This window comes from Lathyrus oleraceus, chromosome 5 (genome assembly GCF_024323335.1).
Source record: "Lathyrus oleraceus cultivar Zhongwan6 chromosome 5, CAAS_Psat_ZW6_1.0, whole genome shotgun sequence".
NCBI classification, from domain to species: Eukaryota; Viridiplantae; Streptophyta; class Magnoliopsida; order Fabales; family Fabaceae; genus Lathyrus; species Lathyrus oleraceus.
Window position 1 is genome coordinate 636,211,099 of NC_066583.1, and position 12,437 is coordinate 636,223,535.

At 36.1% G+C, this 12,437-nt stretch overlaps 1 protein-coding gene across 1 annotated transcript; it reads left to right on the plus strand.

Annotated features, from left to right (window-relative positions):
• The first annotated feature begins 7,325 nt into the window (after nt 1–7,325).
• Nucleotides 7,326–10,279, plus strand: LOC127087474 (nucleolar GTP-binding protein 1). Its single transcript, XM_051028358.1, has 3 exons — nt 7,326–7,492; nt 7,717–9,757; nt 9,991–10,279. The coding sequence occupies exon 2, from the start codon at nt 7,731–7,733 to the stop codon at nt 9,750–9,752; it is 2,022 nt and encodes a 673-aa protein (XP_050884315.1). The 5' UTR covers nt 7,326–7,492; nt 7,717–7,730; the 3' UTR covers nt 9,753–9,757; nt 9,991–10,279.
• Nucleotides 10,280–12,437: the final 2,158 nt, after the last annotated feature.

The following is a 12,437-nucleotide window of genomic DNA, read 5'->3' on the forward strand; positions in this document are numbered from 1 at the left end:
TTTTGTTCAATACTATTCAGGTCATGTATGAACCTGTTGTTGAGCTTTTATTCCGGGGTCCGGTCATACTTGAACCTGCTCTGAAGATTTTTCCTCTTTTTGTTCAATACTATTCAGGTCATGTATGAACCTGTTGTTGAGCTTTTATTCCGGGGTCCGGTCATACTTGAACCTGCTCTGAAGATTTTTCCTCTTTTTGTTCAATACTATTCAGGTCATGTACGAACCTGTCATTGAACCTTTTTATTCCGGGGTCCGGTCATGCTTGAACCTACTCTGAAGATTCTTTGTTCAATCTTATTCAGGTCATGTACGAACCTGTCATTGAACCTTTTTATTCCGGGGTCCGGTCATGCTTGAACCTACTCTGAAGATTCTTTGTTCAATCCTATTCAGGTCATGTACGAACCTGTCATTGAACCTTTTTATTCCGGGGTCCGGTCATGCTTGAACTTGCTCTGAAGATTCTTTGTTCAATCCTATTCAGGTCATGTATGAACCTGTTATTGAGCTTTTATTCCGGGGTCGGGTCATACTTGAACCTGCTCTGAAGACTCTTTGTTCAATCCTATTCAGGTCATGTATGAACCTGTTGTTGAACCTTTTTATTCCGGGGTCCGGTCATACTTGAACCTGCTCTGAAGATTCTTTGTTTATTCAATACCATTCAGGTCATATCTGAACCTGTTGTTGAACCCTTGTTCCGGTGCCAGGTCATACATGAACCTGTCCTGAAGAGTTTTCTCCTTGATTATTCCCTAGCGTTGTCAGGTCATGTATGAACCTGTTGTAGCATCTTTTCCTTTATTCGGGTTCGGTAAGTCATGTGTGAACTTACTACCAAAATCCCTTGTATTCTAAGTGCCGTTCATCAAACCTCACTTTGAATACTCCCCAGTGCGTGTCTGATTCTCCAGCAGGACTGTTTCCCCAGCAAGTTGTTTCTTCCCATTTGTCTGTCTCCCTGTGGATCAGCAGTATTCCCCACAATTTTGGTCTGTCTAGTAGCATCTCCTGTCAGGGGCTCACCATATCCCTAGCAGATAAAAATCACAAGAAATATAGAGTCTTTCATCCATGCATATCATATCATATCATATCATATCATAATATCATATCATATCATATCACGTTATGTCATGGGGATTCAGGATCAAAATCCGGGTCTTCTTAGTATTTAATCATCTCCCACTATGATCATATGAAGAGTGTCCTGCTTCATATTCTCTAGTTGAAGATACTTAAATAGGGGCAACTGTCATACCCCGATTTTGATCCTAAAATTTTTCCATTTTTCTTTTATTTTTTGCATTTTTGCATACATTCATCAGTATAAAATGGATTTTAATATCTTGACTCTTTTTTATTTTTGATTTGATTTTAATTTCAAATTAAGTTTAATTCCAATTGTCAACTTAATCTTAATTGTTTATTTTTACTAATGATTAAAACTCTAATCGATTTTTATTTCCAAATGAATGTTAGAGTTGATATCCAAGTAATTTTAAATGAATTATAAATTAATTTGATTTTAATTTGGTTTTTAACTGATTTGTTATTATTATTTAAATTGATATATAAGTTAGTTTTGGGATTAAGCCTAAAAATCCTTTCCATTTTATAAACCAACTTCTCAATTATCCATTTTATAATCAAATATCCAAAACCCATATATTTTCATTCATAGCATTTCATGCAATCAACTACACTTTCATTCATAACATTCCATACATTCAACTACATTCTCATTCATAACTTTCCATGAAAATCAATCAAAATAACCATTTCAATCACACCATCCAAATTTTCATTTAACCCGATTACATCCATACACAAGGTTTCCAATCAAAAAATACATAAAACCCACAAGTTACAATTTCTAGTCAACTCCAAAGAAAATTACGGTACATCATTGGAGCCTTTCAATCTTCTTCGGTAGAAAACCAACACCTTCTTCCATCCAACGATACAATGGAGGCGTCATCACCTTCAACTGTATGGTGGGACAAGCGGGACTAACAACTCTTGATTTCCCTCAAAGTACTTCGATCTCTTAGACCCATTTCTCTACGGAGCCAGAAGGTTACGGCAAATCATGATGCGTTCGAGGTGTTCGATGAAATGCAGCATGGGGTGTACGCCCAGGTTTTCAGCAGCAACAAGGAATGCCAGGTACTCGGCCAGTGGCATTAGCAGCTGGTTTGAGGCCACCTGTACAAGGAATGCCAGATAATAGTGAGCAAAATGTCGAGACTGCAGAGTAAAAGCCCGAAGAAATGCAGAATGTGAGATGGGATTCAAAGAGAGGATGGAGTTGTACCGCAGCAAAATGCAGGAATTGGCCCTGTACAAGAGCAGATGCGATAACCGCCTAAATGAGATTACAGAAAGGGCATCTGCAGATAAGAGTGGAGCAGAATCGTTAGGCAGGAAATATAAAGAGAAATACACACATGTTGCCAACTCAGTGTTAGCATGACGGCCTAACCAAAGTCCAACTTAACCTGTATCACATGAGAAAAATCAAATCACAGTTGGAACTGGTTGTACACAACATATATTGATGTAACATGACCACTTCAAAACGAAGCATACGTCCATACCAATGCATTTAGAAACACGTTCAAGTTTAAACAGAAGTCTACAAATCACCGGTAGATAGATCTGTACATTCAGTTCCGTGTTAGCTTCTGCTACTGTTTGATGCTAGCAAGGGAATCGAAAGGATTTTAGGAATTGGCCTGTCCAATGTAGATGTACCTGACTCCACATCTAGATCCCATTAACCATCACCTGTAAAGCCATTCAAATGAGGTCATTAAACACATGAAAACCAACTAATACTTCCAACTGTTACTTTAAATTAACCCAACTGACTGGTAACGTGACAACGCCAGTAGCAGCAACATGTACATTAACAAGAACATAGCAATTCTTCATAACCTAGCATCACTAATTGAGCAAAAAACCAAGCTTAACCAAGTTCATACGGTTACATGTGCCCAAATCATTTTGCACAATTAGCATCCAGTTCAAGCATCGAATCCATGTTTGCTTTCAGGCTGCAGCATGCTCACTACAGCAGCAAGTGAAGTGGTATAACCTATGCAATGATTCCAAGGCGGAGGAAAAGAAGAAGAAGGATTCAAGAGTCTGTACACTGGACAGATGAGGAGTCTGGAAACCTGCACCAACAACTCCTTGTCAAAGAGGTTGACCTTGCAGCCTTTTTTCCGCAGAAATACAAGGAGCTTCGCACCATCTATCACCTGAAAAGCTGCAAATATATTGTTGGATGAGGATTTCGAAGCAGTTGTTGGAGATTTCGGTTTAGCAAAGCTTATGGATTACAAAAATACACATGCTACTACTGCTGTTCATGATAACCCTTTTGCATCTATAATTCTCAAGACCAACCCAAATTGAAAACTTGTGAAGAATATTACCTCTTTCTCATAAACCAGTCTCATAAACCAGCAGCTTCCTGTTGAGAGCCTGTGTATTTCAAAGCGGACCGTTCAGTTGAGTGCAGAAGTGGTTCTTGGTACGGTTCAAAACACACATGAAGCCACGTGAAAACCAAAACTCCTCACATTGCAAATATTCACTGCAGTAAAGCAAAATAACTGTCAAGCAGTAAAACTCAAGAAATTTCCCAAAATAGGATTAAGACAAGAATCAAGAAGAAAGGTTACGGTAAGGGTACCTTTTCGAAATCCATCATCAAACAGGCTAAACTCCAATTCTGGGCATCCAAAAGCCATCCTGGAACTTTCTCCATTGGACCATTGAGCATCAAACCGAAACCCTAAATCAACAGAGCATAAATAGGGAGAACGAAATCAGTAGAGCACACGAAATAGAGAGAGGGAGGCGACCATAAACACGAAACCCTAATTCAAAAAAAAGAGAAGAAAGAAACCTAATCGAGAAACGGCGAAAGAACTGAGGTTGAAGAGGTGAAGCAGGAAGATTTTAACCTCGCCGTCGCCGTCGTCACCGCCGGAGGTGAGCTTCTTACTTGACTTCTCTTTTGATGCCATGGAATTTTTGCATGTTCATAGTGAGAGAGGGCGATTGAGAGAGTTTTAACGAGAGAGAGTGATGGAGAGGACGAGTTTGGGATTCTGAGAGAAACGGGATTGAGAGCTTTGGGAGGGGAAGAGCTATGTTCACCGAAGCTAGCTCTTTCATTTTCTTTTTTTTATATATTATTATTTACCTTAGGAGTGTTTAGAGTTTTTTTTTTTTTTGGAAATTTAATTGACTCTTTAGTATTCCCAGGGGTTATTAATGTTGTTGGTTTAATAATAATTTCAAATTCCCAACCTCTAAAATCCAACAGCCAGGCGGCTGGATGTTTTGGGGTAACCTAACAGTCTTTTATTTATTTATTATTTATTGTTATTATTTTGGTTTTATTTCCTTTAAATTTCTTTGTTCCAATCCTTTTTTGATTTATAAAGCCTATTTAACATTGTAAATAACAACGAACACTAAGTAGCCTAGTGGAGAGGAGGTAGTTCCATAGTCTTAGGTGGAGTGAGTTCGATACTCATATGTAGCATTTTTTAGTATTTCATTTTCTTTTAGATTTTTTTTTTTTTGTCTTTTAGTATTTTGTTTCTTGTAATATTATTTCTTTTATGTCCATGCTTCTTTATTAATTTCATCATATATTCGACACCGTTTTAAAACTAAAAAAAATCATACTTTTCTCGATTTAATATCGAGCCCTTTTTCATACCCTTGTAAGTCGATTGCTTTTAAGCATCGCCATCAACCTCACATGGCTTACTCTTGGGCCTTCTTACAATGAGCTCTTAAGCAACATCAACTTAACTTCCAATAATTTCAAACCTCGGTACTTTATTTGTTTTAATTTAATATTCAAAAATCATTTTCTTAATAAACGTGAAGAAAAAGATTACCTGGATGGAATGTCCAGTCGTAATCCCGAATATTAGGCTCAAGCTGTAAGAGCTTGTAAGCCGTTAATATTCGTCTTCTCTCTAATATTCAAATCATTTTCAAAATAAAACATGAAGAAAAAGATTACCTGGATGGAATGTCCAGTCGTAATCCCGAATATTAGGCTCAAACTGTAAGAGCTTGCAAGCCATAAATATTCGTCTTCTCTTTCACACTCCAAGATTTAAAACCTCTTCTTAATAAAGTTGGAAGAAAAAGATTACCTGGAGGGAATATCCAGTCGTAATCCCGAATATTAGGCTCAAGCTGTAAGAGCTTGCAAGCCATAAATATTCGTCTTCCCTCCAAAACATTCATAAATATTCGATTCATTTTCTTAACAAATATTGGAAAGAAACAGACTGCCTGGGTGGAATGTCTAGATGTAGTCCCGAGTACTAGACCCAAGCTGTAAGAGCTTGTAGGTCACAAGTACTCGTCTTTCAAACTTCAAAACACCTAATTCCTACCTTAATACTTTTTCAATAAAGATGGAAATGGAACATGGTGTATACCGTGCACTCCTGAGGCTAGGATTCGAGATGTATATCTCGCTCATCCAAGTTCTCGCCATCACTCAAAATACATCCAACCAATCAAACCCTTTTCTCGCCGCCGTGCGACTAATCAAAAACCCTTTTCATAAATGTAAGATATATTGTCTTAAGTGATACAAAACAATGTTTCGGCCACGATTGTTGAGTAGAGATAAATGACGCTTTTCCGAATGTAGATTTATAAATCCGTTCGATGTGTGGTACGCGTCCACTCCTCATCTGTTTTGGGTAAAACGATGTTTTCGTCGATTAATACAATATAGCTTTCGCTAAAATCGACCAACAAACAAACATTTTTCTACCCAGAACTACGTAAGCCTTGATTTCTCTTTTGAGATACGTAGGAGCAGGATTCGTAAATCTTGTCAGGCCCACTAATAAAAAACTTAGGTTTAGCCCCTTCGTCAAAAATCCAAAAACATTTTCCTTTCTTTTATTCTTTCTTTCCCACCTAATAACTGAAAAGCCTAACATTTCAAACTAACATTAACGCACACAACTGACCTAATGGTTCCCGTTGAGTACAACGGACGTGAGGGGTGCTAATACCTTCCCCTTGCGTAATCGACTCCCGAACCCTGATATTGGTTGCGATGACCATATCTTATCCTTTCTTTTGTCTTGGGTTTTATCGATATTTCCCCTTTCCTTTTTAGGAATAAATAAAGTTCGGTGGCGACTCTGTTCAGTCCATCATTGCAAGCGTGCGATCGCGCTTCGCTTTGAAGTCGTATCCCCAATTTTCCGAGGTGCGACAATGGAGTTATGAGGAAATCCTTTGAAAATGACAACGTGCATTAAAGATGTAATGATGACATTGACCTCAACAAGAAGGGTTGAACAATGTTGAAAATAAAATAAAAAGGCCACTTTTCTTCTTTTGATTAAAAGGAAAGTCGAAACATGGCATTTTGGGGGCTATTTGTTACCTCAGATTTTCGACACAAGCATTAATTATAAAGATGTGATAAATTTTCTGATTTAATGATATGTTTATTGCCATAATCGAAATGGTCAAATAATCCCATAGATATTTCGACAAATTCGTTTGGTCGAAAGATGACGCCAACTTTGGTCGAATTTCTAAATCAGACAGAGACCAAAGGTTTGGTTGGTTCTGAGACTTAGTGAAATTCAGAGTTTTTCGAACTTTTGTTTTCTCCACGCAGTCGAATGAGGTGTAAGTGGATAAGATCATACAGTTATCTGGAGACACGTGGAAGCCTGTCGAAGTTGAAGTATGCATGGAGACAAAGGTGTGGCATATTTTTCTTAGTCGACCGTTATAGACGGTTAACTTAGCACTAGTATATAAGTAAGCATTCACTTATGTTTTAAGGGTCCGCAATTGTATACAAATTCTGTAAAACTCAAATTGTTTGTGTGTTTGTGAGAAAAGCGTCAGGAATATATGTATATGCGTTCCATGTTTTATAAATCAAAGTCTTTATTTTCAGTTATTTGCTGCATTAAATTTTATTTCAATTATCTTTTGTTTCTTTTATATTTCGACTTCAGTGTTTCACAGTAAACAATTAACTAACACGCGTCTGGGATGAGTCCACTCTTATCTAATCATTATATCTTGAAAACCACGTCAAATTAATTGGTCCAACAGTTTTATTATCAACACTTATTCATTTTAAAAAAATATCAATCTCCTTAATTTTAAAACTCCGCAAATCTCTAGATACATCATTGAATAAAAAATTTCCTTCTAGACGCATCATTTTGATTCTACATGTAAATCATATTTTTTATAAACTAATTCTAAAAGAATTAAAAATTAAAAAAAAATGCCGAGATAATTTACAACCTTAAAAATAAAAAACAAAGAAAATAAGGTGAACACAATTAGGGTTTTCTCCACCAACAAAAAAACACACCGAGGGTTTATACAAGAAACAAAAAACACAGTGCAGCCGCACTTGGTCTCGACGCCGGAATCAGCAAAAAAACTCCAGGTTCTTCTTTTCGATTTTCTCTTTCCCTCTCTTAGTTCTGATCTGCAACAATCCCTAGTATTTGATAATCTTATCAAGTGTTTTTTTTATAGTTTCAATTTTAACCGAAAATTATTATCTTCATTCGATAGGTTGATAAGTAACAATGGTGCAATAATCTTATTAAGTGTTTTTTGTTTTCATAGTTTCAATTTTAACCTAAAATAATCATCTTTCTTTCATAGGTTGATAATTAACAATGGTGCAATATAATTTCAAGAAGATAACAGTTGTACCAAATGGAAAAGATTTCATTGACATCATCCTCTCTAGAACACAGCGTCAAACACCTACGGTTGTCCACAAAGGCTATGCGATTAACCGTCTTCGACAGTTTTATATGCGAAAAGTGAAGTATACTCAGACAAATTTTCATGAAAAGTTGTCCACTATAATCGATGAGTTTCCTCGTCTCGGCGATATTCATCCTTTTTACGGTGATTTGCTTCATGTGTTGTATAACAAGGATCATTACAAGCTTGCACTTGGTCAGATCAATACTGCTCGGAATCTTATTGGTAAGATTGCGAAAGATTATGTTAAGTTGTTGAAGTATGGTGATTCGTTGTATCGTTGTAAGTGTTTGAAGGTTGCTGCTCTTGGTCGTATGTGTACTGTGCTTAAGAGGATTGGGCCGAGTTTGGCTTATTTGGAACAGGTTAGGCAGCATATGGCTAGGCTTCCTTCGATTGATCCGAATACGAGGACGATTTTGATTTGTGGTTATCCGAATGTTGGCAAGAGTTCTTTTATTAATAAGATTACTCGAGCGGATGTTGATGTGCAGCCGTATGCTTTTACTACGAAGTCTCTTTTTGTGGGTCATACGGATTATAAGTATCTGAGGTATCAAGTGATTGATACGCCAGGGATTTTGGACAGGCCGTTTGAGGATCGGAATATCATTGAGATGTGCAGTATCACTGCTCTTGCACATTTGAGAGCGGCGATATTGTTCTTCTTGGACATATCTGGGTCTTGCGGTTACACCATTGCTCAGCAGGCGGCTTTGTTTCAGAGCATTAAGTCTTTGTTCTTGAACAAGCCTCTGATTGTTGTGTGCAACAAGACTGATTTGCAGCCGTTGGATGGATTATCTGAGGAAGATATGAAGTTGGTGACGGAGATGAAAGCTGAAGCGTTGAAGACTGCAATTGGTCAAGGAGGTGAGGGGACAGAAGCGGATGTGTTGTTGACCATGAGTGCGTTGACAGAAGAAGGCGTGATCGCGGTGAAAAATGCAGCTTGTGAGAGATTGTTGAATCAGAGGGTGGAGATAAAGATGAAGTCTAAGAAAATCAATGACTGTCTGAACAGGTTTCATGTTGCAGTTCCGAAGCCACGTGACCAGAAGGAAAGGCCGCTGTGTATTCCCCCGGCAGTCTTGGAAGCTAAAGCTAAGCAAGCAGCTGCTGAGGAGAAGAGAAAAACAGAGAAGGATCTGGAGGAAGAAAATGGTGGGGCTGGTGTATACTCGATGAACTTGAGAAAGCATTATATTTTGGCTGATGATGAATGGAAAGAAGATATACTGCCAGAAATTTTGGATGGCCACAATGTGTATGATTTCATTGATCCCGATATTCTACACAGGGTTGAAGAGTTGGAAAGAGAAGAAGGATTAAGACAGGCAGAAGCTGAAGATGATGATTTTGAGATCGACGGAACTGAATTGACTCCAGAACAGCAAGAGGCTTTAACTGAGATTAGGAGGAAGAAAAGTTTGTTAATCCAACAACATAGGATTAAAAAGAGCACTGCAGAGAGCAGACCAATCGTTGCAAGGAAATTCGACAAGGACAATCAGTTCACAACAGAAAGAATGGGAAGACAGCTGTCTTCTCTCGGGATTGATCCTTCTCTGGCTGTTAACAGAATGCGTAGCAGATCTGCATCTAGGAAAGGTCGGAAAAGGGAGAGATCACCAGAAGGAAGAAACGATGGGATGGATATTGATGATGACACACCTAGCAAGAAGCAGCGTACGAGTAGATCAATGTCACGTTCCAGGTCGGTCTCTAGGCCCCCGCATGAAGTTGTGCCTGGAGAAGGCCTCAGGGATTCTGCTCAAAAGATCAAGGCAATTGGTCTTGCAAGGAGTTCTGTCAAGAAGAGAAACAAGAATGCCAAGCGTGGAGAAGCCGATAGAGTCATACCTAATCTTAAACCAAAGCACTTGTATGCCGGAAAGCGCCCTAAAGGAAAGACAGACAGACGCTAAAATCGGTAATAACATATTTCTATTCAACTTGGATTATTTATCATGTAGCATGTCAACACCAAAATTTCATTAGTAATAATAACATATTTCTATGCAACTTGGTATGATTGACAAATTTTGTTGCTACAATTTCAATTTCTGCATATTGTTTCTTATGAGATAATGTTGTGTTTTTGGACTACTATTGCTTTTTGTAACAAGCCACTGATGTAGCTAAAAATAATTGTTTTCTTTGCAGGTGATGATGGTAATGGATGGCTTTGTGGTTGTCAAGAATTTTGGCTGCAGAGAAGTTTTTCTTATACAATTTTGTCTTTTCTATTAATATTTATGAATGTGTTTTTACTTTTTAGACCAGTTTTGGATTTACTGTTTGAATTTTGAGTTGTTTATGTACTCAGATATTAAGCATTTGTTTGTTTCACATTGATATTCGAATTTTGAGTTGTTTATGTACTCACATTTTGAGTTGTTTATTGTCCCATTCGATAGAGGACACTATTATTTTGAGTTGTTTTTATGTCCCATTTGAACACTCATTTATTTTTGAATTTATAAGTTTTCATCAATGACGTAGCGGTAATAATTTGTAAATGTGATTAAAAAAGTTCAATCACAGAATAATAGGTCTTGTTGGCTTAGGAAATCATAAATGAACACTATTGTTATTGTCATGTTTACATGCCTATGCCTCTCTAATATAATACTTTTGACTGTAATTTAATTTAATTTAAAATTATATTTCCTTTGTCCTTATAGTTTTAAAGTCAATTGGCTTCATTTTTCTTCTAATTATTTTCTTAAATTTAAATTATTTTATTTAAAATTTTATCATTACTTACATCCCATTAAATTACATTATAACATCACTTTTTAAGATTAATTTATAAAATTCATTTACGAAAAAACCAAATTTTATTTAATAGATCAACTGCCATTATTTTATTCAAATAGTTAATTTTAAGATCTTTCTTTATAATTTTTTTTATAGTGTTTGAGTTTTATTCTACCTTTAGAATTTTTTTTAGAATAACCAAAATTTTCAATTTTAGTACTATAATAATAATAATCTTTCTCCACAATATATTAAAATACTCAAGTTTAAAATAAAATAAAAATTCACGGCAAACAGGAGCTCTCACACCTATTGGTGACTGCAACACTAATGTGCCAGATATAATGGTGCCAATTTTGCAGGCCAAAGGGGAAATGACAATTGGTTATGCGATCGCATCTCAAAAAATACAATTATTCATGAAGTCGTAGAAAAAATTGATTCGAATAGAGTTGTTATCGAACTTTATTTATTTTGATAAAAGAAAGAAAGTATCAATAAAACTCTTAAAAGAAATAGAAGATGGTCGTCGCAATCAAATTCGGGTTCAGAAGTTCATTACGTAGGGGGAAGGTATTAGCATTTCACACGTCCGTCGTACTCAAAGGGACACTTTTAGTTAAATTTGCGATTGAATGTTACCTTATCTTAATTGATTTCTTCGAAGAATAAAAGAGTAAAAGAAAAGAAAATGGGTCACAAAAATGTTTTTTTATTAGGATGCTTGACGAGATTGTGGATCTCGCTCCTACGTATCCTCGGGTATAATGAGGAACTCAAAGCTTTGCAGTTCGGGGGAAGGCTACAATTTATTTGCTGGTGTGTTTTAATGAATAATGTTTAGATCACGCTCTAGCGGTTAAACGGTGTTTGTGCTCGCAATTGGAGACTTAAAGTGTTTGTTTGTATTCGCATTAAAACACACTAAACAATGTTCTTTTTCAAAAGGATTTCGATCGCATGGGGGCGAGAAAAAAATATGTTTGAGTATGTTTTAAGATTTGGATGACGAATATTCATGACTTGCAAACAATTACTACTTGGATCTGATATTCGGGACTATGATTGGACCTTTCATTCAAGTAGTTTTTTTCTTTCAAATTTGTTGCAATATTATTTTAAGTATTTACAAGTGTTTTGAATGAAAGACAAACACTTGAGCTTTCAAACAATTACTACTAAGGCTTAACATTTGGGACTATTATTGGACATTTCACCTAGGTAGTATTTTTTCTTTGATTTATTATGAAATTCTTACGTGTTTGTATTTTGTACAGAAAGACGCGGTATTTAGGGTTTGCAAACAATTATTACTTGGGCCTAATACAACATGGCTCTGACTAGACCATCAATCCAGGTAGCATTTTTCTTTCATTATTGTGAAGAGGTCAAAGTATGGATTAGTCGTTTTGAATTTGGTTATGAAAAGAGCTTGACGTTGGATCAAACTTTTTTATTTGTGTTTGAATGAATTATGAAAAATGGTTTGAAGTATGTCGGGAGTGGTTTTGAAAATGGAAATTTGGTGTTGCGCAAGTGTTTTAACTTTATTGGAAAAAGCTTTTGGTATTAACCAGAGATTTTGATTTGAAAATATTGATTTTAGGTAATCGAATTGTTTATTCTATCGTCCTAAGCAAGCAAAAAGAATAAAAACAAGAATGATATGAGAAGCTACAAGTAATAGATATAGATGTATTTTATCATATGGAGCGCGATGGAATAAACAAACAAAAACAAAGAGGTAACGATAAATTAATTAATTAAAGTTTAATTTAGCCTATTAATTAACTTAATTAAAATTAATTATCCTAAACCTATTGATTAAATAAATATTTAATCAAATAGTT